This window comes from Coenobita brevimanus, chromosome 20 (assembly GCF_032717465.1).
Source record: "Coenobita brevimanus isolate Jiangsu-jjx chromosome 20, ASM3271746v2, whole genome shotgun sequence".
Lineage (NCBI taxonomy): Eukaryota > Metazoa > Arthropoda > Malacostraca > Decapoda > Coenobitidae > Coenobita > Coenobita brevimanus.
Window position 1 is genome coordinate 23,888,474 of NC_136973.1, and position 27,500 is coordinate 23,915,973.

A 27,500-nucleotide genomic window follows, 5' to 3' on the forward strand; every position below is an offset into this window, starting at 1 on the left:
TGGGTGGATGGATGGATGGATGGATGGATGTGTGGATGGATGGGTGGATGGATGGATGTGTGGAGGAATGAGCGTGTGGAGGAATGGCTGGCTGGATGGATGGAGGGGTAGTTGGATGGGTGGAAGGACGGATGGAAGTGTGGTTAAATGACTGGATGCGTGTGTGTGTGTGTGTGTGTGTAAATAGATTTATGGATGGATGGATACATTGATATGAGAGAGAGAGAGAGAGAGAGAGAGAGAGAGAGAGATAACAACACTCACCTTAGTCTTCACTGGTATACACTCAGTCTCTCTACTCACGTACCCAAATCCTTCACATTATATAGCAAACCAGAGATGAGGTGGGGGGTCCTGTAGCGTAGTGGTTAGAACATGAAGCCCGCAATTGGTAAAACCCGAGTTCAGATCCATCTATCTATTCATCTATAGCCCGACGCCCTAATCCCGCAAAGGGTGGCCGCAGACAAAAAGCCTCCAAGTCGCTTTGTCACCCACCATTTGTCTGCCTTCCCCCCAACTCACTCCCCCCTTGTAATCCATGACTTATTAAAATCTAGATCCAAATTTGTTTCCCCTATGTCACTGTTCATCCTGTAGTCGAATTATTTTGGACTTAATGTAAAAATAAACTTGACTATCTTATGTAAAAATTCTACGGGAAAATTGTGACAGGAAAATAAGGGTAAAAGTAGATGATGTATATTCGAATTTCCACTCAATTAACGCCGGCGTGCCGCAGGGATCATTTCTGGCGCCAACCCTATTTCTGGTTCATATTAATGATCTCTTATCTGTCACTCACAATCCCGTTCACTCATATGCAGATGACTCAACACTACATAGTTCATTCACACTCAGACATCCATTTACAAAGTCTAATATCTCTACCTCTCAACTCAGTACAGCCATCTCCATAAATCAAGATCTAGCTACAATCAGTGAATGGGGACAAAACAACCTTGTCTCTTTTAATGCTAGTAAAACTAAATATATATAGTTTACTAATAGACAGATATTGCCAGATTCGTACATTACTTTCAGTGCTACTAATATTCCCATCTCCAAAAGTATTGAAATTCTTGGTGTCTCAACAGTGCCCTCAGCTGGACCTCTCATGTCAGATCACTTGCTAAAACCGCCTCAAAGAAACTTGGATTATTGTACAGAGTCCGTAACTTCTTCGCTGACGAGCAGTTAGCTATAATTATAAGAGTCATGTGCGCTCTCAGCTTGAATATTGCTCACCCTTGTGGAATGGTTGTGGAGAGGTTGCATTAAGACAACTAGACAAAATTCAGAATAAAGCTGTTAGAATCATTAACAACCCTGCCATTATATATAAACTACCTCCCCTGCAAGTAAGAAGGAATGTTGCCTCCCTTGCATTATTTTACAGATATTTTTTTGGCAAATGCTCAGACGAAGTTGCGTCCATGGTGCCACCTCTCCATGCCTTCCCTCGTGCTACACGGGCATCTGGTAGCGCTCATGACTGGAATGTCACTCAACCATACTGCCTATCAGAATTCTTTCATTCCCTGAACTGCATCTCTCTGGAACTCGCTTCTCCAGAGTTGTTTTCCTCCAAATTTCAACCCACAACTGTTCAAGTCTAACTGTTACAGATATTATATGAATAGAGGACACCAGTAATCTGGTGTATGGATTATTTTTTTTTTTCCATTTGTTTTTCCTTCCTCCGTTCTGTTATTTAAAAAAAAAAAAAAATGGAAGAGCAATTTGACCTGCCTTAACGACCTTGATTTATTCAGTAGATATTACTCCATTCTCCTCCCCTTCTCCTCTCCCCCACCCCCCCTTCCATAAGCATGAGAGACGGCATTTCCTTGGAGGGCGGAAGTTGCCTGCCTTGAAAATTTTCGTAGTTGCCCTGATATATATATATATATATATATATATATATATATATATATATATATATATATATATATATATATATATATATATATATATATATATATAAATCAATCAATCAATCATTTCCTGTGGCACCCTCGGGGATGCATAGGGCCTCGATGAACTCACACCACCACATCCTATCTTGTGCTAACTCCTCAAGATCTCCCCAACACTCATCTCCAGCTTCCCGTCTCATTGTCCTCACCCACGTCTCTTTTGGCCTTCCTCTACCTCTCCTACCAAGTGCCACCCACCCTGGTGTACCTCGTACTATTCCCTGTCCCCTGTACACATGTCCTAGCCACTTCCATCGTGAGAATCTAACATATTCATCGATCGGCTGCACTCCCGTTATTTCTCTAATTCTACTATTTGGTATCCTTTCCCACCACTTAACTCCTAATATTCTTCTAAGTGCTTTATTTTCAAACACCAAGAATTTATTTTCCATAGTCACTGTGCTGTACCAAGACTCGTGTCCATAAATTAAGATACTCCTAACCATTACCTTATAAAGTTTGATTTTTGTATGCACAGAGAAATTGTTATTATTCCAAATATTTTTAAGCATTCCCATTGCCTGATTAGCCTTCTTTAACCTTTCCTCGAATTCAAAGTTCAAAGAACCATCCTTGGCTAAATAAGTACCTAAATATTTAAACCTATCAACTTGCTTTACAACCATACCTCCAATTACACATTCCTGCGCATTTTCCATATTCATATTGATTATTTCAGTTTTTCCACAATTAATAACCAAACCCACCTTGCGACCTTCACTCACCAAACAGTCCAACACTCTCTGCATCTCTTCTGGCCCATCACAAATCAAAACTATATCATCTGCATAATCTAAATCCAAAAGTTTCCTGTTCTCTCCCCAAAGTATACCTGCACCGGTTTCTGTTCCAACGCGTTTCATAATATAATCAATGACCAATATAAATAGTAAAGGCGATAGAACACCACCTTGAATTACTCCGGACTTGACTTCAAATGCATCACTCAGACAACCATCAACCATCACTTTACAAAATGTGTCCTCATGCATGTTCATAATGACCCTCACAAACTCCTCTGGTATTCCATAATGTCTCATGATCTTCCCCATAGTCTCTCTCGAAACACTATCAAAAGCCTTTTCAAAATCAACAAAACAAAGACTTAACGGTGCTCTCATTTCATTAACTTGCTGCATCAAATGCCTAACTATAAAGATCTGATCATTGCAACCACGTCCCTTTCTAAAACCAGCCTGTTCATCCCTCAGAATACCCTCAACCACCGGCTCCAACCTATTTAACAACACTCTACTGAAAACTTTCAAAGCTATCGGTGACAAAGAGATTCCCCTCCAATTACCACATTCACTCAGGTCTCCCTTCTTCGGAACTTTAACAATTACACCATTCTTCCAAACTGACGGTAGTAACCCCGTCACCCATATCTTATTGAATAGCTTGGTCAAGATCATTATTAATCTATCCCCCTCCACTTTAAACATTTCCGGAAATAAACCATCCTCCCCTGGTGCCTTATTATTCTTTAACTGTTTTACTGCTTTCTCCACTTCTGCAAGCCTCAACTCTCCTGTTTCTATATTTAAATCTTCCTGAGCAGACGGTATATCCTCTTCTGGTGGTACTGGTCTATTAAGAACTGTCTCAAAATGCTCTTTCCATCTGTTTTTAATATCTCCATCTTTGGTCAATAAATTTCCTTCCCTGTCTCTAACTGGTATTTCCTTGCGTTTACCTGCATTACCACTCAGTTCTCTAATCGAATCATATGCTATTCTTTGACTCTGTCCATCATTTTTGTTTATTAAGATTTCAGTCTCTGCAACCTTTTCATCCACACATCTTCTTTTATCTCTCCTAGCTAACCTTCTTACTTCTGAATTCAAACTCCAGTACGCAGCTCTTGCTAATTCAATCTCTCGTTCATCAACGCATTGCATCTCACTCCTCAGTTTAGCCTCACCTCTCTTTTTTATCATATCCCACGTTTCCTCCGATATCCATTTCTTTCTCCTGAATCTACAGTATGTCTCCTTCCAATCGTACATTCAGCAGTCTCATGCAAAACTTTGTTCACATCCTCCCACATCTCATCTACACTTCTCTCCCCCTCTTCCAACACCATATATATATATATATATATATATATATATATATATATATATATATATATATATATATATATATATATATATATAACAAGGCATTTTACCCTCAATCCCTCAAAATTAAGAATACCTGCTTAATAATGTGACCATTCGAGTAACTTTAAACATAATTAAAAAAAAAAAAAAAAATACAGTGCACCAAGAGAAGGATTTGTCCTGAAAAGGGCACATAAATATTTGTCTAGTCTTGAGGGGCTGCCAGACCCACCCCCGCATACACCTATGCCCCCTCCCTCCATTTTTTGTTACCCGCGTCTATTTGTCTGTCTGTCTGTGAACACGATATCTCAAAAAGTTGTTATCGTATTTCAATGAGATGTGGTGGATAGGTGGGCAGTGGGTCAAGGAAGAGTTGGTTAGATTTTGAGATGGATCCCAGTTCCGAGATAGGAATATATCATGAACTTCACTGGTGTTGGCAGGGGTAGGTGATCTCTGATATTTAGTAACAGACCAGACTATGGCCACAGAATAAATTTATTTACTATGTGAGATCGTAAAAATATTATTCTGGTAGGAAACACGAATTATAGGAAAATATCTTTTTTTTTTTTTTTTGTAGCTGGAGGAGGTATGCACTCTCTGATGCTTTTCATTTACATTTTATTTTTTCTTTCCTTTTTCCGTTCTTTTTTTCTTTTGCTTTGAACGGAAGGCTTGTTTTTTCGTGTATTTTCCACGTGCGTTTATAACCCTTTTCCAAGACTGATGGCAAAAACCTTTTACCTGTATTCAGCAACGGGATATGGATGGAAATGAATGAACACATAAAACTCAAAATACAGGTTTGGTGAATTTCTGGCCAGTTCCATACGATGCGTCACTTTGCGGAGAACGTCCTCAATAGCCAGCCAGGTGTTGGACGCCTTCACGTGGTGGTACTTATATGACTGGGCGGTGGAGCTGCCTGGTTATACAAACGTCCCTCCATCCCCTCTCTATCCCCCGAAGGAAGGATGGTGGGCTGGGGAAGAGGGATAAGTTTAGTCTGTAGGCCATCGGGTTCACGTTTCAGATGAACCTGGGGCTACTACTACTACTACTACTACTACTACATCAACAACAACTACCACAGCTATAACCATCACTACATCTACTGCTATTACCATTACTAACACTATTACTACTGCTACTACTATTACTACGGTACTACATTTTTCTCATTATATCCGAAGGGGGGCGCCCAGCATATCCAGTTGATGTAATGCTACATTCAGATGACTCTACACTGAGTGACAAACTAAGTTATTCCTTGTAGACCTGGAATCCGTTTAATACGCTGGGTGGTAACCATACAGCCTAATAAACACCCGGTGGACTAGTGGGTAAATGAGCTCAAAGATGTCACCTACAGTACAGGGGCATGCGTCCGAGGATTTGTTGGGATTTGATGCTTATATACACTACTCAAGGACGAACGACTGGTCAATCCCATTATCCCTTTCAGTCCAATGACCTAATGTGTGTTTTGTGGCTGCGTTCTCCAGGCGATTTCTTCAGCTTAGAAGAGACCTTTTGAACTGAAGGAAGTAGAGATAAATGGCCTTTTATGAAATATTTTATTCCCAGGATGTTCTTCGAAGTCAGAAATAAAACTGGAGATAATAATATAATCAAGAGAAACTAAATGTGTGAACTAGACTGACGGTGCAAGAAAGGCTCGCTGATACACTGGTTTACAATGAGAACTATCTATCCATCTATCTATTGCCAGACGCCTCAGGATAGAGAGGATGGACAGTGAGAGACTGACGAGGAGAGTGTATGTGGGTGAAGTGGAGGTGGGGAGAGGGAGGGGGGGGGGCAGAGGATGAAATGGAGGGATGAAGTATAATTATGAGGGAGGGGGGTGTAAGCTGGGAGCAGGGCAGTGAAATGGCAGGGAATTGGGCGACATGGAGGCGATTTGTTTGTGGCCACCCTCTATGAGAACTACCATTAGCAAATAATATGAAGGAATGGATACAGAAAAATTAAGGAATAATAGCAGTCGCTGGAGCTAAAATATAATAAATTTTCAGCTGCTCTATGGTAAAGTTTGTTTGGGTGAAATAAGCCAGCTTTTCTAATCAAGGATATTCTCTCTCTCTCTCTCTCTCTCTCTCTCTCTCTCTCTCTCTCCTCTTTCCAATACCCCACCTTACCAATTCATTTACGCTCAAAATTCCCTTCCCTCTCACAATGGCCCCAAACACTTGTCTATTGTCTCCACCCAACACTGTTTTGATTTCATTCCACTCGCCTGCTTTTTATCACTTCCTCGTGCTTGGTATGGCTTTGGCTTGCTTGACTCTTGTTTTCCTTTCATCTGCACGGTATTGGGAGGTCGGTTTGCCTTCGGTTCTCTCCATTTTGTCCTTAAATGAAGAATTAGGGAAAGTTACAATGCACACAAACAGGGCGAATGGAAGGGCAAACTTTCACCTTGTCTTCGTCGCCCTTTTTATGAATTTTGGCGATTATGCTTCTTGTGTGTGTGTGTGTGTGTGTGTGTGTGTGTGTGTGTGTGTGTGTGTGTGTGTGTGTGTGTGTGTGTGTGTGTCTATCTGTCTATCTGTCTTCTGCCTTCTGTCTGTCTGGCTGTCCGTCTCTTAACCCCCCCACCTCTCTCTCTCTCTCTCTCTCTGACCACTGACTTTAAAACTCCTCAGGTTGTTTTCGTCGCTCAACACCTTGTGCTCACTCGCTTTTTCTTACTTTATTTTCAGATTTCTCACTTTGGGGGTAAATTATCTCTAATATTTTTTTTCCTTCTTGCATCATTTCCCTTTCATTATTTTCTCTCCTTTTCTCACTTTCTTTAATCTGGTTTCTCTCTTTTTTTTTTCTTTCACACAACTTATCATCCTCTCGTCTCTCTTCTCTCCATCGTTCGTTCAGTGTTGGATTCGCATTTACCCTAACACCTCTTCCTTATCTATTTATTTTCGGATATGGTTTGTTAATATCCTTTTGCAAGTTATCTATGCAGAGTATGGCGATATTAAAAGAACTTATATAATACAGAGATGGACAGTAAGGTGTAATAAACAAAATAAGTCGCTTAGGAAAAGGTGTTAAGGAGCTTCCAGAACCTTCATTATTTTAATCAGTCTTCATTCTTTCCTTCATTCCTTCACTTTCCTTCATTTTGTTTCATATTTTTCGCCTTTTCTTTCGATTTCTCTCTCTCTCTCTCTCTCTCTCTCTCTCTCTCTCTCTCTCTCCATTCAGCCTGATTCGTCTTTAGTCTGTTTTGTGTGTGTGTGTGTGTGTGTGTGTGTGTGTGTGTGTGTGTGTGTGTGTGTGTGTGTGTGTGTGTGTTTTATTCTTTTGCTCTTCGCTTACAGCACCGTACACTGTCCAGGCAGAAAATAAATGAACACACAGAAATATTGTTCACTGGCCAGTCACAACAGTTTCTGCCCCTCTTGGACCCTCTTTCGGCTTATATATAGAATGTTTAATCTCCCTGTCACCTCCCATCCCTGCTTTCTTCATTTTTTTTTTTCTACGCAAGGAAGAAGGAACCAAAGGCCAGGAGCCAGCAAAGCGTTCCTTCGAAGAGAGACACAGACACAATACAAAAGAGAGCCAGATTCAGGATGCGTTCATTTCGAGATGCCTGGACACACTGCGTTTGAAAGACTGGAGATCATAGGAAGTAGGAAATACAGAGAGGGAGACAGTTCCAGAGTTGACCTGTTGCATAAATGAATACTGGGCTAAGGGGGACTCACCTGAATTCGTGATGTCTCGAGGGGTGACATAATAAGGGATGATAATGCTTTACTTGTTAGTCAATGCTTACCTCTTTCAACACACACACACACACACACACACACACACACACAAACAAGCTCATAAACACATACAAGCAAACATACAAACAAGCACATACACACAAACACCTCTCACAGACAAATAAACACATAAACTAGCAAGCACACACAGATCCACACAAACACACATACATACAGACAGACACACGCACAGACACACACACACACACAGACAAACGCTCTCTCTCTCTCTCTCTCTCTCTCTCTCTCTCTCACACACACACACACACACACACACACACACACACACACACACACACACACACACACACACACTAACCTTAAATATAGTGGCAGGCAGGTGGGAGTCGTCCTCTTCTAGCACGACCACTTCTGCCAGGTCGTTTGTGAAGGCGGGAGGGTTGTCGTTCACGTCGACCACTGTTACATGTACCATAGAGTGTACCACGCCACCCCCTGCCTCACCACGTACCACTAGCTCGTGCTGTTGGCGAGAGAGGCAAGGCTATGTTATGCTATGTTATGTACCATAGAGTGTACCACGCCACCCCCTGCCTCACCACGTACCACTAGCTCGTGCTGTTGGCGAGAGGGGCAAGGCTATGTTATGCTATGTTATGTTATGCTATGTTATGTACCATAGAGTGTACCACGCCACCCCCTGCCTCACCACGTACCACTAGCTCATGCTGTTGGCGAGAGAGGCAAGGCTATGTTATGCTATGTTATGTTATGCTATGTTATGTACCATAGAGTGTACCACGCCACCCCCTGCCTAACCACGTACCACTAGCTCGTGCTGTTGGCGACAGAGGCAAGGCTATGTTATGTTATGCTATGTTATGTACAGTACCATAGAGTGTACCACGCCACCCCCTGCCTCACCACGTACCACTAGCTCGTGCTGTTGGCGAGAGAGGCAACGGTATGTTATGCTGTGTTATGTTATGCTATGTTATCGTATGTACCGTATATTGTACCACGTGACTCCTGCCTCTCCACGTACCACTAGCTCGTGCTGTTGAGGAGAGAGGCAAGAGTATGTTATGTTATGCTATGTTATTTACCATGCACTCTTCCACCCGAGCCCCTGACCCACCTCGCACAACTATCTCGTGCTGTTGAGAAGAGAATGTTATGTTAAGCTATGTTATGCTCTTATGTTATGCAGCTTTATGTAACCTATGTGGTAGGTGGGGACGCTCACCATCCACTCACTCGATGTAATGCTGCTCTCGGGTGTCTGCCCTTTCCTCTCCTCCATCCTTCTTTCCTTCCATCCTCTTCTGTCTTTCTTTCCTTCATTCCATCCTCGTCCTTCTGCCTATGGGTGACTACACTCCCTCTTCTGTCTTTCTTTCCTTCATTCTTTCCTCTTCCTTCTGCCCATGGGTGACTCTACACTGAGTGACAAGACAAATGGTTTCCAGTACACCAGGAAACCATTTACTACGCTGGGTGGTAACCATATAACCAAATTATGACGCCTGGTGGTTTAGTGGGTAATTACAGTGCTCCAATCGGATTGAGCCGGTGAAGGTTTATATCCAAGGAATGGTTGGGGTTTATTGCTCACGTAATGCCACTTAGGGATGAGTGAGGCTGGTCACTCTCATCTTAAATGTCAGGACCAACTTGCCTAGCCCCGGGTTCCTACGCTCCTCATGGGGCAACGTTGGACTGGATGATGGATGGACGGATGCATGTAATCTATCATGTATTGTACCACCTGACTCCCTGCCCCACCACCGTTGAGGGAGAGAATCAGGGTTACGCTATGTTATGTTATGCTATGTTATGTTATGCACCATTGCTTACACCATCCGACAACCTCCTTACCACGCAACACTAATTCGTGCTGCTTGGGAAAGGAGAGAGGCAATGTTATGTTATGTACCCTGCAGGTTCACCCCTCTCCTTGCCGCACCACGCACCACTGGCTCGTGCTGTTGGGGACAGAAGCAAGGATATGTTATGCTATGTTATGTTATGCTAAGTTGTCGTGTTATGTTATGCTATGCTATGTTATGTATCATGCACCCTACCCCTTGCCTCACCACACACCACTAATTCATGCTGTTGAGGAGAGAGGCAAGGTTATGTTATGTTTGTTATGCTGTGTTGTGTTATGTTACGTTGTTATGTACCATGCAGTGTACCACGTGACCCCCTGCCTCACCACGTACTACTAACTCGTGCTGTAAGGGAGACAGGAAAGAGTATGTTATGTTATATTATGCGATGTTATGTTATGCTATGCTATGTTAGGGCGAGAGGGGCTGTGCGTGATGCTAAAGTGGCAGCAGATGAGAGGTGGGGTAGGCGGCTGACTGAGAATTTTCAACAGAATAAGAAAATGTTCTGGAAGGAGGTGAAAAGGGTGTGAAAGGGAGAGTCTGGGAAGGAAGAGCGAGTAAAAGCAGAGGATAGAATGATGTTAATTGAGATGGATGCAGTAAGGAAGAGATGGGCAGAGTATTTTGAAAGATTTTTAAATGTAGAGGAGGAAAGGGTGGCTGAGATTGTGGCAGACGGAAGGGTGCAAGGAATAAATGTGTTGGGAGAGTTGAATGATTCTTTGATCACGAAGGGGGAAGCGGAGAAGGCAGTAAAGGAGATGAAAACAGGGAAAGCTGCAGGTATGGATGGGTGTGCTGTGGAATGCCTGAAGGGTGGTGGAGTGACTATTGTTGACTGGTCAGTAAGATTGTTGAATGTGTGCTTTGTGAAAGGTATGGTGCCAATTGACTGGGCAAGTGCTTGTGTGGTCCCGTTGTATAAAGGCAAGGGTGATAAGTATGAATGTACTAGCTTTAGGGGTATTAGTCTGTTGAGTGTTGTAGGTAAGGTTTATGGCAGAGTGTTAATTAAGAGAGTTAGAGTGGGTACAGAGGGAGTGATTGGTGATGAGCAGTGTGGCTTTAGGAGAGGGAGGGGATGCGGGGATCAGGTGTTTGCTGTGAGACAAGTGTGTGAAAAGTATTTAGCGAAAGGCAAGGATGTGTTTTGGGCATTCACGGATTTAGAGAAAGCGTATGATAGAATTGATAAGGAGGCTTTGTGGACTGTTTTAAGATTGTATGGACCTGATGGTAGATTAATAAAAGGGGTGAAAAGTTTTCATGTAAATAGTAGAAGGTGTGTAAGACTGGGAAATGCTGTGAGTGATTGGTTTCCCGTGAGAGTGGGGCTGCGACAGGGATGTGTGATGTCGCATTGGTTGTTTAATATTTATATGGATGGTGTTGTAAGGGAGGTGAATGCAAGAGTATCAGGTGGAGGTCTGAGTCTGGTGAATGTTGATGGTGGTGAGTGGAATCTGATGCAGCTGCTGTTTGCAGATGATACTGTACTGGTGGCTGATTCAGAAGAGATTGAGACAGTTGGTAGAGGAGTTTGGAAGGGTGTGTGAAAGGAGGAAATTGAAAGTAAATGAGAATAAGAGTAAAGTGATGAAGTGTGCGAGGTTGGTAGATGGTAGGGGGATGAATATAGTTTTGAATGGGGAATTGCTTGAGGAGGTAGAGTGTTTAAGTATTTAGGGTCACATGTTGCTGTGAATGGAAGAATAGATGCTGAAGTGAAGTTTTGAATGAATGAAATAGGGAAGGTGCTGGGAGGAATGAAAAAAGTGTTTAGATGTCGTTCGCTTAGAATGGATGTAAAGAGAAGGCTGTATGAGGGTGTTGTGGTACTGACTGCGTTATATGGGGCTGAAACGTGGAATATGGGCGTAGCAGAGAGGAAAAGTTTGAATGTAATGTAGATGAGGTGTCTAAGGAGTATGTGTGGAGTGACGCGTATGGATCGAGTGAGAAATGATGAAGTGCGAAGGAGAACTGGAGTTGTTCGGGAGATGGCTGGTAGAGTTGAGCAGAGGATGTAGCGATGGTTTGGGCATATGGAGAGAATGGATAATGAGCCATTGGTGAAAAAGATAACTAGATCTGATGTGAGAGGTGTAAGGCTGAGAGGGAGACCACGAATAGGATGGATGGACAGTGTGAAGAGAGCACTGGATGCGAGAGGGATGTCTGTTGGGCAAGAAAGAGTGGCTGTGCGTGACAGAAATAAATGGAGAGAAATTGTGAATGAATAAATGATGATGCGGCCCTGAGGGGATATTCTCCCGCATTTGGTCTGATCAGCTAGTCAGGTCAGGTGCGGGTAAGGGGATGGGTCTATTATGATGTGGCAGGGGTAAACCAGCTCTGCTGTCGGGCCCTGCTGCGGGACACTGATTGCACTGTGCAGATGACCCTTGTGCGGTGTGGTACGGTGAGGATCTGTCCCTTCTCCCCTTTGGGGCTAAGATGCGAATGAATTTGTTTGAGTGGATGAGTAAATGGGGAGTGTGTCGTCCTGTCTCGGCTACCTCCCTTTCCTTGGGGGAAGCAGCCTAAGTATATAGATAGACAGATGTTATGGGGGATGGCGTGGCTGAATCGGTAGAGAGGCGGCCTGCAGTCCTAATGGACCCAAGATCAAATCCTGGCTGGGGCAGGGAACAGTTTAAGGATTTGAATTTCCTAAAAAGCAGACTTTCCTGATCTACTAGATGACCCGCCGACATGTCGTAAAAATACCCCCGCTAATACCAATACACCAGTCTCGTATGAGACAGCCCTAGCATGTATTCAATATGGATGGTGGGTGTTAGCGCCGAAGTGGTGACGTGTGGAGGTGTAGGAGGACTACTGGGCCTTGGGATAGCTCACTGCCCCAGAGAAATAGGCCCTGTAGCCTTTGCCCAGAGTCGGCAACATAAAAAAAAAAAAAAAATCATTTTACCACCTGACTCCCTCACCCACCAGTGTTGAGGGAGAGAGTCAAGGTTACGCTATGTTATGTTATGTGACGCTGTTATGTGATGCACTACTACTTTAGTACATACTGCTGAGGAAATGGAGCAGATATTATGTTAGGTTAGATTAGGTTAGATAAATTTAGGGCACGTTAAGTGAGAGGTCTGGTTAGGCTGGGTTAGGATCAATTAAGGTCATGCTAAGTGAGGTAAGGTTAGGCTTGATTAGGTAAGGTTAGGTTAAGTTAGGTTAGGTTAGGTCAGGACAGGTTAGATTTAATAAGGTCACCTGATGGAAGGTTAGGTTAGGTTAAGTAAAGCCAAGTTAGGTTAGTACAGGTTAGAGAGAGTTGGGTCAGCTGATGAAGGGTCCGGTTACAGTAGGTTAGGTTAGGTCAGATTGTTAGGTCAGGTGATGGAAGGTTAGGTTAGGTTTGGCAGAGTAAGGAAAAGCGGGGTTAGGCTAGGGCAAGTTAGGTCTCGGGGCCCGGACACACTTGCCCCCAAACATGTGATCGAGAAGACGAAACGAAGCACCAGGTTAGAGCTGCTTCAATATTCCAAGTCTGAACGTTGGATCGCCCCCTGAGCCTCATTTCCTCTTGACGATCACATGTTCGGGGGCAAATGTGTCCAGACCTTAAAGTGGTGGGATGAAGTCAGGAGGAAAGTGATATGAAGTGATGTGAAATAAGTTAAGTGAGATGATTTGTGAGATGAGGCACAAGATTATGAGTTGGGATTTAATAATGAGAGGTTTAAAGTGAGATTTAATAAAGTGGCATGAAATTAAGTAGAGATGAGATGAAATACAGTGAGATGAAGTGAAATACAGTGAAAGTAGATTAAATAAAGTGAAGCGATAAGAAAGTGAGATGATATGAAATGTAGTGAGATAATAGTGAGATAAGATAAACAGTACCTGAAACCCACTGAGGTGAGGACAAAACAGTGAGATATATCGAGAGGTAAGATGCATTGAAGTACAATGAAATGAGGTGAAATACAGAGAGATATGAAACAGTGAGATAATCTGATATAGGTAGGTGAAACGAAATACCTTGAGGAGAGGTGAAATGAGTGAAATGTAGTCGGAAGTGAAATTATGTAGGTGAGGTGAATAACGAAATACGAAGAACAGTGAAATGAGGTGAAATACACTGAGATGACGAGAAACAGTGAGATATGTGTAATGAAAAACTCTGTAGCTTTCTTTCCTGTAACTTGATGACAGAAAAAGAAAATGCTGTGACTCCATTCCACTGCACTTCCTCGTGACGAGCATCCGATTCTAGTGATAATATATTGCCATAGCTAAGCACTCGACGTGGTTTTGGGTCAAGTTAGATTTTAAAAAATATTAACACCATCGACATTTATAAACTGATATCCAATACATACTCCCATTCTGTTCTATGTACAAATGGGAGATTATGGAAGTCAATTCTGTATTTCCCACTGTTTATGGCCCTTACTCTCATCGGTTAAACAAGCTCCGTAACACCTCCTAAGTGATTTATTTTGCTTCCTGTCCTCTTCTGTGTTATAAATCCTTCCTGATCTGTGTTATATAAATCCTTCATGTCCTATTCTGTGTTATATAAATCCTTCAAACATCGTCACACTTTCAATAAATAGCGTCTACGGGGATATTAACCAGCCGTATCCAAAATTAAATCGCTAAGGAAGAGGTGCTAGGGAGCCTCCTTACCTGAAGAGAATACAGGGTTATGGATCTCTCTCAGGGGAAAAACAAATGGCATATATTGGATTTAAATACAGGGGAAAAACAAATGGCATATATTGGATTTAAATACATCTTAGTGAGGCATCATGCAGGGAAGGAATTAAGGAAGGATATATTTACTTCTTCCACCTTGAAAATGTATCCAAATTAATAATATACAGGGATAAAAAGAGCAAATAAATATACCTTATCTGAGAAGAGAGATTAAAATTATGAACTGGCTGGAAAAGAGTAATTAGTAAGGTATGTATCTAGACGGGTGAAACGGTAGGTAAACATGATTATAGAAAAGGCTTGCTCTATGAACGACCAATGAGCATTACAAAGCGCACGCGCATGCACACACACACACACACACACACACACACACACACACACTGCTACATAAATAAACCAGTATACTATTAATATTAACAAAATCATAAATATAAACATGTAAAAATTCACAACCACAGACAATCAGCTCTCTGTCAGCAGATAAATGCTATTAATTGACTGCAAAATGACAGAGAGAGAGAGAGAGAGAGAGAGAGAGAGAGAGGGAATACCTCCGAAATTCACTATATCCAGAAGGACCATGACGGACTGTCCAAAGATTTCGTGGTTGTCATGGACATCAAATTGGAGATATCTTGAATGCGAGCCAGTGTGTTTCCGATTCTCTCTCTCTCTCTCTCTCTCTCTCTCTCTCTCTCTCTCTCTCTCTCTCTCTCTCAGCATCCTATATTTCCCTCCGCCTATCGAATAACACAAATCATTTCCACCCAACTGCACGTCCGCATCGCATGGCCTTGTTGTTAAGAGCATACAATGAGTGGTTCGGAAAACTGCTATTCGAGAAATGTACGGTATGTAATTACTTGATGAACAGAGAAATGTATGTAATTACTGGATGAACAATGCATTTGAGGGATTTATTGCCTTGGGCCAATATTTCAAGTTTTATATGCCATACTGGCCGTGGGTTGTTTTTTTCGATTTTTTTTTTTCGCTGTTACAACTCTCTCTCTCTCTCTCTCTCTCTCTCTCTCTCTCTCTCTCTCTCCCTCTCTCAACATGTATATATTCGTATTTTCCTGGAACACACACACACACACACACACACACACACACACACACACACACACACACACACACACACACACACACACACACACACACACACGGAGGCTCTTTGATCTACTCTTATTTCCACAATCATCACCCCCCCTCTCTCTCTCTCTCTCTCTCTCTCTCCTTGTTATAAGTAACACTCTTCAAATTATAGTTCCTGGAAGATATATTTTACATTAAATCTCATGGTTATTCTTTAGCTTCAAACATGATTTTTCTACCGAGAATTTGTCGTCATTTGGGGGAAAAGGTTTTATTATCATTATTATTATTGTTATTATTACTATTATTATTATTATTATTATTATTATTATTATTGTTAATTATTATTATTATTATTATTATTATTATTATTATTATTATATTCATCATTATCATTATTGTTATTATTCAACCCTTTCAAAAGTGACAGCAATGTTTTCGTTTACTTAACTCCAGAGAGAGAGAGAGAGAGAGAGAGAGAAAGAAGACTTTAATAGGAATGCCATACCTGCTGGACCTACCCAGGGGCGGGACTAGAAATGCCTATGTCACTGAGTTACTTACAAACTGAGAACCTATTTGATATTAGCCCCGTCCAGCTCCCACAATGTCTCGAGGAGTACTAAAATGGCCACCCTAGTAGCCCCCAAGACGATCACCAGAGCCTTGAGTTATTTTCACAAAGATTCACAAGGAGAGATTAATAAATACTTTGAAAATGTTTTGTGTATATGACACACTAAATAAAAAAAAACTTTTGGAACCAGGTTTTGGGTTAGGATTACTCAACAAGAATTCTTAAGTTTAGCTGACCCTCAACCCTTCCACCAAGCGTGCAGAAAATCAGATCAAAACAGTCTTCGTAATTTAGTTTTAAAACAGCCACACAGGGTTGACTTTGTGTCCCTGTACGCTGACTAACTGGCCTTAAGATCGAATTCCATTGCCCTCGCCACACCCTGAACATAAAATAAAATCACGGGTACATTCTTCTCCCAGCATGACGAAGCTGGTCCGGGAGGCAGAGTTCAGCAGCAGGAAGTATGGCTTGGAAACCACTTTGCTCGCGTTCTTTCCTTTACAAAGTTTGGATCTTATGGCTGTTCTTGATAGTGTTTTCCTCTTCCTCCAAAAAACTTCATAGCGTTTATATATATATATATATATATATATATATATATATATATATATATATATATATATATATATATATATATATTTATATATATATATCCATCCATCCATCCATCATCCAATCCTACATTGCCCCATGAGGAGCGTAGGAGCCCGGGGCTAGGCAGTTGGTCCCGACATTTAAGATGAGTGATATATATATATATATATATATATATATATATATATATATATATATATATATATGAGCCTCTGTGGTACAGTGGTAGAGTGTGCGTTTCGCACGCTGGTGAGCGCGGGTTCGCCTCCCGCCAGAGTTGTAAAAACTTTCGGAAGCGTTCACCAAGCCACTTGCTACTTTGGCAGACATAAGGAGTGCTGTGGATGAACCAGTGTCGCAAGTATGCTTGCACCCAGTCGGCTTAAGGCGGGCCGATTACACTTGGTTCACAGACTACACACACATCCAAAGCCACTACAACACTACATTCACACTTACAAGCACTTCTCACCCTACATACAGTCTCTACCAGACAGCCTAAGCCACTGGGTAGAGATACATTGGCTGTATCGTCCCTGCTTCGGTAGGGATAGGCCGGTCCTGCAGTGGACCTCAACGGCTGATGATGATGATATATATATATATATATATATATATATATATATATATATATATATATGTGTGTGTGTGTGGAGTCACGTGGAGAGACAGGCTGACGAATGAGGATATAAAGGAGCGTTGTGGTGTGGATGTTGATGTGATAGGAAGCGTTATGAGGAACACACTGAGGTGGTTTGGCCATGTGGAGAGGATGGAGGGTGAAAGACTGACGAAGAGAGTGTATGTGAGTAAGGTGGAGGGGGGAAGAGGGAGGGGGAGGCCGAGGATGAGATGGAGGGATGGGGTGGAGAGGTATATGAGAGAGGGGTGTGTGAGTTGGGAGCAGGGCAGTGAAATGGCGGGGGACAGGGCGACTTGGAGGCGATTTGTTTGTGGCCACCCCAAACGGGATTGAGGCGTCTGGCAATATATATATATATATATATATATATATATATATATATATATATATATATATAGATATATATATATATATATATACTGTATATATATATATAATCATCCGGACCTCCTTTCCCACCCTAGGGCAGGGTGAGGAGTAGCAACGTCCAGACAGCCCAAGTTTGTCCAATCCAAAAGGCCACACTTCCATCCACTCATCCTTCAAGCCCCCGGAATCCTCTCTCTCTCTCTCTCTCTCTCTCTCTATATATATATATATATATATATATATATATATATATATTCACAGCCTGCTCTCAAGGACCAGTAGTCCTCCTACACACCATTCACCTCCGCATGTCACCACTTCGGCTCTAACACCCACTATCCACATTGAATACATGCTAGGGCTGTCTCATACAGGACTGATGTATTGGTATTAGCGGGGGTATTTTTACGACGTGTCGGCGGGTCTTGTGGTAGATCAGTAAAGTCTGCGTTTATGAAATTTTAATCCTTAAACTGTTCCCTGCCCCAGCAGGGATTCGAACCTGGGTCCATTAGGCCTGCAGGCCACCTCTCTAACGATTCAGCCACCGTCTCCCCCATACAAGTAACTTTTTTCTTATAAGCAAGTAACTTTTTTTTCCTGAGGGTTTTCGCACCAAAACCCTCCCCAAAGCAGCAAACACGTGATGCTAGAATCCTACAATATCATTAGTAATGCCGCTGCTTCTCAATAGTCACAGTTTTCTCCTCCTTTATTGTTTCTTCTAATTGGCTGCTTCACAAATGACCCAACTATTCACCCTGATTTTTCACTGTGGGGTTTCTTTCTCATCTTTGATATGTTCCTTCAAAATTAGGTCAGTAAAGCAAGTCATAAGTTAAAAGGTCAACCCAATTATGATCCGAATTAGACCAAATACAGTGGAAGGGTTTGGGATCAGGAGAGGATGGAGGAATTCATTTTTAGAATTAGTGGATAAAAATAAAAATAACGAAGTAAAGTTAAAGATTTGGTCAATTAATTCAATTTTTATCAAACTTGGACCTAATTTGGTGGATGGATTATGGGACTGCGGTTAAGGAAGCTCCCTAATACCTAATCTTTACCGACTTACTTCTAGATACGACTGGGTGATATAATTTTGTACGTTTATTTATTCAGAGTATGGTGATATGAGAATGTGAGGGGGGGGAGGGGAAGGAAGAGGACGAGGGAAAGAGAGATGGATAAGGGGAGAGAGAGGAAGAAGGGGAGGGAGGGAGAGGGAGAGGCAGAGGGAAAGGCAGAGGCAGAGGTAGAGGGAGAGGCAGAGATCAGGAAGCTCCCTAACACATTTTCCCAGGCTACTTGTTTTGTTTATTACACCATATTGCCCCTTTCTGTGTTACACAAATCCTTCTAATATCGTCATTCTCAGCATAAATCACATACAAAATGATATTATCCTCTCATAGCCAAAATAAATCTCTATGGAGGGGGTGTTAAGCGATAATTATCAGTAAAATAAGAATTAATATATAGTTTATAATATATGTGAAGATGTAGTAATGTACACGAAATATAAGAACACGTAACTCTCTCTCTCTCTTTCTCACCAGCAAGCTACAAGCCTCCGCCACCTTCATGTTCTCCTCGCGAACATTTCTCGTATCTCCCTGCTTCTCCCTCTCTCTCTCTCTCTCTCTCTCTCTCCACTTTATTTCCTCCCTTCTTGGCTTTATCTCTGCGGTTCCTTGCTTTCATTTTCTTTTCAAGTTACCCTTACTTTTCCTCCATTCTCCAATTTTGTCATCTCCCTTTTCCATTCTTGTCATTTCTTTCTTCTTCTCAGCATCTTCTGTCCCCTCCTTCCTTTCTCCCTTTCCATTCTACGTCATTTCTTGCCTACCCTTCAATTCCTCTTTTTCCCTCCTCTGTCCTCCTCTTCCTTTCTTCCTGTCTTTCCTCCATTCTTCTCATAGTTTCATTTCTTCCCTCTCCTTCAATTTCTCTTCCCTCTTCTCTCCTCCTCTTCCTTTCTTTCCTCCATTCTACTCAGTTTTCCCTTTCCTCGTTTCCCTACATTCTCTCATTTCCCTTACTTCTGTTCCTCCTTCCTTCTTTCCTCTTCAATTTCCTCCTCTTTCACTCTTTCTCCTCCATCTCCTCTCATCTCTTTACTCTTCCTCTTCAGACGTTGCACCTTCCTTATCTCCTCTTACCTTCCCAAATTTCAGTTTCTCTCTCTCTCTCTCTCTCTCTCTCTCTCTCTCTCTCTCTCTCTCTCTCTCTCTCTCTCTCTCTCTCTCTCTCTCCTTGTTTTCATCTCCCTTTATTACACCTGCATGCAGAGTGTTGTTTTGCTGTGTGTGTTCTTATCTAGTTGTTCTTACCTAATTGTATCTTTACAGGAATGAGTCAAGCTCGTACTGTCCCGTGTCTTAAACCATATTTATCGTACATATCCTTAAATTTGTGAATTGTTTTGGCACACACTATTTCATTCGGTAGTGCATTCCATTGATCAATTGCTCTGTTTGGGAAACTGAATTTCCTTACGTCTTTATCACCTCTCTTCTTATGCAGTTTTTTGCAGTGTCCTCTTGCTGATGTTTCTCCATATATTAAGTAATCATTTATGTCTATTTTCACCTTCCCTGATATGCACTTATATAGCATTATCATGTCACCTATTTTCCTTCGCTCCTGTAGTGTTGGTAGATTCAGTTTATTTAGTCTTTCTTCGTAGCTTAGGTCCCTTAAGCTTGGTATCCATCTTGTAGCGGCCCTTTGAACTCTTGGTCTGTAGATCCACTGAAGAGGGCGACAGTTGTCGCCGCAACTGTTTGGAATACATATTTTTTCGTCTGCCAGTGTGGGTTTTTGTATCCTTTTTCAATCTTGTCTATGTGCTTTTCGAGATGAGGACTCCAGACTACTGATGCATATTCCAGGGTTGGTCTAATGAATGATGTTATTATCCTTCTTAGCATGTCTTCATTTATGTATATGAATGCTATTCTCATATTTGCAAGCAGTGTATACATGTTCCGTACCTTCTCGCTCATGTGGTCAGCCGGAGATAGTCTGTTATTGATGATCACACCTAGGTCTTTCTCTCTTTCTGATGTGTATAGGGTTTTATTTCCTAACTTATAATCCCAATCAGGTCTTTTTCCACTTTTACCAAACTTGATTACATGACACTTGTCCACATTGAATTCCATTTGCCATGTACTACTCCATTCATGAAGTTTATTTAATTCTTCTTGTAGCTCTTTACAAGAGTCTGTGTTAGTAATTCTCCTTTGTATTTTTGCATCATCTGCAAACATATTCAGATAGCTCTCATTTCCAGTGTTACTGTTTATATCATTTATATACACTAAAAACATGATTGGTGCCAGCACTGAACCCTGTGGTACTCCACTAGTCACTTCTTTCCATGATGAGTAGTTTCCTCTTAGTACTGTTCTCATTTCTCTTTTTATGAGAAAGTCTTGCATCCAACAAAACAGTTTGCCTCGAATTCCTCCTTGATGGTACAGTTTCCATAAAAGTCTTTGGTGTGGTACTGTGTCAAAAGCTTTCTTGAAATCTAAATAGATACTGTCCACCCATCCTTCCCTTTCCTGTATTGTGATTGTTACTCTGTCATAGTAGCTCAACAGATTAGTAACACATGAATTTCCTTTTCTGAAACCAAACTGTCTTTCTGTTATCATACTGTGTTCTTCTAGAAGATTTACCCAAGCTTTTCTTATAAGCTTCTCTAATACCTTGCTTACAACACTGGTCAGTGATACTGGTCGGTAGTTGAGTGGATTTTGTCTATTTCCTTTCTTGAATAAGGGGACAATATTTGCTTTTTTCCAAATATCAGGTAGTTTACCTTGACTCAAGGATTTCTTGAAAATTAAAAATAATGGTTTACTTAACTCCTTTGCACATTCTCGTAGTACCCAACATGAAATTTCATCAGGACCACTTGCTTTTCCTCTGTCTAATCTACTTAACTCCTCCTGTATTACTTTTTCTGCTATTTGTATATCTGGTAGTATGTGTGAACATGCATGTTCCACATAGTCCCTCTCAAAATTTTTTTCTTCTGTAAAAACTAATTGGAAATTCTTATTTAGTGCTTCACAAATATCTTTCTCTTGTGTATAAGTGATTCCCTCGTCCGTAATTGATTGTATTATATCTTTTACTTTGGTTTTGCTTCTGATATAGCTGTAAAACAGCTTTGGTTGATCACTACTTTTATTTATTATATCCTCCTCAAACTGTTTTTGGGCTTCCCTCCTTATTCTTGCATAATCGTTTCTTGCCTGTTTGTAATTATTATACGCCCTTTCACTATTATGTCTTCTGTATCTATTCCACAACAAATCTCTTTTTTCTTTTGATTTTTTACATTCTGTATTGAACCATTTCTGTATTTTCTTATCTGCTTCTTTGTGCTGTGGGATGTACTTCTGGACTCCTATTTCATAAAATTCACAGAATTTTTTATATACAGCATTTAAATCTTGTCCTCTAAGCTCATTTTCCCAATCAACTTCTAAGAAATACTTCTTTAGGTCTTGATAATTTCCCTTTTTATAGTTTAGGCTCTTTTTGTAACTGTCATTGCTGTTTACTATGTCATATGCTATCCTGAAGTTATAATTTAGTACTGCATGATCGCTTTTGCCGAGTGGAGGATGATATATTAAACTGTCAATATCATTTTCTTGCCTAGTAAATATTAGATCTAGCACTGAAGGTACATCAAGTCCTCGTTTTCTGGTGGTTTCCCTCACATGTTGCGTTAGGAAAAACTCTTGTACGAAATCTAGGAGCTTTTGGTCCCAACAGCTTTCTTGGCTAATTATATCTAGAGTATTCCAATTTATATTTGTATTGAAATCCCCAGTTAGTATAATTCTTTCTGATTTCTCTTCCATTTTATGTAGTAATGATCTTAAACTCTGAATTGTACTCTCTGCCAGGTCCTCATATTCATCTCTTTCCCATGTGTTTGATCTGGGTGGCATGTACAAATTGGCTACAATTATTTTACCTTCAAATGTGTTGATCTCTACTGCAATCAGTTCTACTTGTGATGGTATATCTAGTTTTATTTCATTGACTTTTAGATTTTTCTTAGTTAATATTATAATTCCTCCTCCTTTTTTTAAATTTCTGTCTCTTCTCCATATATTGTATTCCTCTAAGTTTAGTATGTCATTTGATATCCTTGGTGTTAATTTTGTTTCAGTTAGGCATATTATTTGTGGTTCATTATCTCTTACATAATCATTCAGCTCTAGTAATTTAGATACCATTCCATCCACATTTGAGTCCATCAACTTTATCATCTTGTTTATATACTTGTCATGACATGGTTCTGCTACCTTCCTCCTTTTTATTCCATCCTGTTTGTGTACCACTTTCGTACCTGCAATCCTATTACTTTGTAAAAAATTTTCTTCTTCTCCTCTTCTGATCTTCCCTCATTTTTTGTTTCTGCTTCCTCCCTTTTCTCTTTCAGTAATTCCAGTTCCTCTTGTGTTAGGCATCTTTTTATCCATACATTTTTGAACTCCTCTTTTTCCATAAGATTCTTTGCATTTTTTAGTATCTCTTCCACAGTGTTTACACTCTGGAAAGTCACCTTTAGAGGTCTTGTCTTGCTTTTCTCATATTTCCCTAACCTTTTGTGTTCCTCTATGTCGTTACTACAGATTTCCTCTGATACTTCCTTCAGTAAGCTCATTACATTTGCCATCTCCTTTTTGTCTCTTGTGATCTTGTTTTTTAGTTCTTCCTCTTCTATACCAGTGATTACTATAGATTTGTTTATATCTACTGAATCTCTGACTAACTTTGGATTGTTTTGGATTATTTTTTTCACTTCCTTTTTAATGCTTTTTTCCTCCACCCTTGTTTCAAAGTCTTTCTTTACTTTCACCATTTCAGCATACGTGGTTTCCACATCATTTTTGTAACTTTGCACAGCTTCATTCACCTGTGTTATCTTCTCAATATCACTGCTCTGGTTTATAAGACTGTGTGTGTGTGTGTGTGTGTGTGTGTGTGTGTGTGTGTGTGTGTGTGTGTGTGTGTGTGTGTGCTGTACACACACACACACACACACACACATATACAGCTGATTCGATTTTAGCCAAACCTGGTGGAATAGTTGTGGGTTAGCCAAAGAGTTGACCTGTTTTTTCGAGAATAATAAAATAAAAGATAAGAATCACACGGCAAAGTCGGCGTAACGAGATCTGATCTGACTCTCCTCAGACTTGGTGGACGGGTTGAGAACTAAGAATTGAAGTCACTGGCCCGTATTCTTGTCGGTTAAGGAAGCTCCCTAACATCTTTTCCCAAGCGATTTATTTTGCTTATTCCCCGTACCCTGAAGATTGGGTCTATGAATGTGCGTGGATGTAGTACGATTGAGGCTAAAAGGGAGGAGATTGGGAGAATGTTTGTGAGAAGAAAGTTGGATGTGTTAGCTTTGAGTGAAACAAAGATGAAAGGGAAGGGTGAATCTATGTTTAGAAGTGTGAATGGAAGATTATCAGGTGTTGATAGAGGAAGGGCAAGAGAAGGTGTGGCCTTGTTAGTGAGTCTGGAAGTACAACAGTGTGTGATTGAATGGAAGGAAGTGTCATCGAGACTGATGTGGGTGAAAGCGAAATTTGAACGTGAGTTGTGGGTGTTTGTGAGTGCATATGGGCCTGGTAGTGAAAGGGATGAAGAAGAGAGGGAGTCTTTCTGGAATGATGTTGATGAGTGTCTGCAGAGTTTTGGAGCGAATGTGAATGTGGTAATGATGGGTGACCTGAATGCTAGAGTGGGAAATGTAGCAGTTGAAGGTGTAATTGGTATGCATGGTGAGCCTGGAAGAAATGAAAATGGGGAGCGAATGATAGGGATGTGTGTTGAGCGAGAAGTGGTGATTGGAAATACGCTGTTTGAGAAGAAAGATATTTATAAGTATACATGGGTGAGACAGGAGGGTGGAAGGGTTGTTGATAGAGCTTTGATGGACTATGTGGTTGTGTCTAGGAATGTAATAGGAAGATTGTTGGATGTGAGAGTTCTGAGAGGGGAGGGTGGAGGTATGTCTGACCACTACCTGGTGGAGGGAAAGTTAAGAGTAGGTAAGAGATAGGTGAGAACTAGGAGAGTTAGGTGTGGCAGGGAGGTTTTGAAAGTGAGTGAGTTGGATAAAAGAGAGAAAAAGATAGAGTATCAGGAGAAATTGAAAGATGAGTGGAACCCACTGAAAGATCGGGAAATGGCAGTGTGGAGGAGGAATGACAGTTATTTAAGAGTGCTGTGGTGGGGCATGCAGAAGAGGTGTGTGGTGTGAGACGTGTGGGTGGTGGTGTAAGAAAAGGAAGTGAATGGTGGTGCGAGGAAGTAAGTATGGCTGTGGCTGAGAAGAGACGTGCATATGAAGTGTGGCTGCAGAGGAAGGATGAGATGTCATATGAGAGGTATAAGGAAAAGAGGAATAAGGCGAGAAGGGCTGTGCGTGATGCTAAAGTGGCAGCAGATGAAAGGTGGGGTAGGCAGCTGACAGAGAATTTTCAACAGAATAAGAAAATGTTTTGGAAGAAGGTGAAAAGGGTGCAAAAGGGAGAGTCTGGGAAGGAAGAACGAGTAAAAGCAGAGGATGGAAGGATGTTAATTGAGATGGATGCAGTAAGGAAGAGATGGGCAGAGTATTCTGAAAGATTGTTAAATGTAGAGGAGGAAAGGGTGGCTGAGCTTGTGGCGGATGGAAGGGTGCAAGGAATAAATGTGTTGGGAGAGTTGAATGATTCTTTGATCACGAAGGAGGAAGTGCAGAAGGCAGTAAAGGAGATGAAAACAGGGAAAGCTGCAGGTATGGATGGGTGTGCTGTGGAATGCCTGAAGGGTGGTGGAGTGACTATTGTTGACTGGTTAGTAAGATTGTTGAATGTGTGCTTTGTGAAGGGTATGGTGCCAGTTGACTGGGCAAGTGCTTGTGTGGTCCCGTTGTATAAAGGCAAGGGTGATAAGTATGTAGGTAAGGTGTATGGTAGAGTGTTAATTATAAGAGTTAGAGAGGGTACAGAGAGAGTGATTGGTGATGAGCAGTGTGGCTTTAGGAGAGGGAGAGGATGCGTGGATCAGGTGTTTGTGGTGAGACAAGTGTGTGAAAAGTATTTAGCGAAAGGCAAGGATGTGTTTTGGGCATTTATGGATTTAGAGAAAGCGTATGATAGAATTGATAAGGAGGCTTTGTGGACTGTTTTAAGATTGTATGGACTTGATGGTAGGTTATTAAAAGGGGTGAAAAGTTTTTATGTAAATAGTAGAGCGTGTGTAAGAGTGGGAAATGCTGTGAGTGGTTTCCTGTGAGAGTGGGGCTGCGACAGGGATGTGTGATGTCGCCTTGGTTGTTTAATATTTACATGGATGGTGTTGTAAGGGAGGTAAATGCAAGAGTTTTAGGTGGTCTGAGTCTGGTGAATGTTGATGGTGGAGAATGGAATCTGAAGCAGCTGCTGTTTGCTGATGATACTGCACTGGTGGCTGATTCAGAGGAGAGATTGAGACAGTTGGTAGAGGAGTTTGGAAGGGTGTGTGAAAGGAGGAAATTGAAAGTAAATGAGAATAAGAGTAAAGTGATGAAGTGTACGAGGTTGGTAGATGGTAGGGGGATGAATATAGTTTTAAATGGCGAGTTGCTTGAAGAGGTAGAGTGTTTTAAATATCTAGGGTCACATGTTGCTGTGGATGGAAGAATAGATGCAGAAGTGAAGTTTAGAATAAATGAAGTAGGAAAGGTGCTGGGATGAATGAAAAAAGTGTTTAGATGTCGTTCGCTTAGAATGGATGTAAAGAGAAGGCTGTATGAGGGGGTTGTGGTACCGACTGCATTGTATGGGGCTGAAACATGGAATATGGGTGTAGCAGAGAGGAAAAGTTTGAATGTAATGGAGATGAGGTGTCTGAGGAGTATGTGTGGAGTGAAGCGTATGGATCGAGTGCGGAATGATGAAGTGCGAAGGAGAACTGGAGTTGTTCGGGAGATGGCTGGTAGAGTTGAGCAGAGGGTGTTGCGATGGTTTGGGCATATGGAGAGAATGGATAATGAGCGATTGGTGAAAAAGATAACTAGATCTGATGTGAGAGGTGTAAGGCTGAGAGGGAGACCACGAATAGGATGGATGGACAGTGTGAAGAGAGCGCTGGATGCGAGAGGGATGTCTGTTGAGCAAGGAAGAGTGGCTGTGCATGACAGAAATGGGTGGAGAGAAATTGTGAATGAATAAGTGATGATGCAGCCCTGAGGGGATACTCTCCCGCATTTGGTATGATGAGCTATTTCAGGTCAGGTGCGGGTAAGGGGATGAGTTTGTTATGATGTGGCAGGGGTAAACCAGCTCTGCTGTCGGGCCCTGCTGTGGATGTCACTGATTGCATTGCACAGTTGACCCTTGTGCAGTGTGGTGCGGTGAGGATCTGTCAGTTCTCCCCTTTGAGGCTAAGATGCGAATGAATGTGTTTGAATGGATGAGTAAATGGGGAGTGTGTCGTCCTGTCTCGGCTACCTCCCTTTCCTTGGGGGAAGCAGCCTACGTATATAGATAGATAGATCCTTGTCTGTGTTACTCAGATCATTTAATATTACCATCCTTTGCATAAACAACGTACATAGGGATATTAACCAGCCATGTCTGAAAAAACAAATTGCCAAGGAAGAGGTGTTAGGGACCTTCCTTAGCCGACGAGAATAAAGCCACAGCCAAAGGGCAAGGTAAACTTTTGCTCCATGTTGTTTGTGTGTGCATTAAATAGC

The 27,500-nt window shown here is 41.5% G+C and overlaps 1 protein-coding gene across 1 annotated transcript in view; it reads right to left on the reverse strand.

Moving 5' to 3' along the window:
- The window catches only part of LOC145391941 (uncharacterized), a 177,783-nt gene that overhangs the window by 87,023 nt on the left and 63,260 nt on the right, over nucleotides 1-27,500 (reverse strand). The window contains exon 4 of the mRNA XM_080266430.1: nucleotides 8,213-8,377. Coding sequence (XP_080122556.1) covers nucleotides 8,213-8,377 — 165 coding nt within the window. The remainder of the gene's footprint in view (nucleotides 1-8,212; nucleotides 8,378-27,500) is intronic.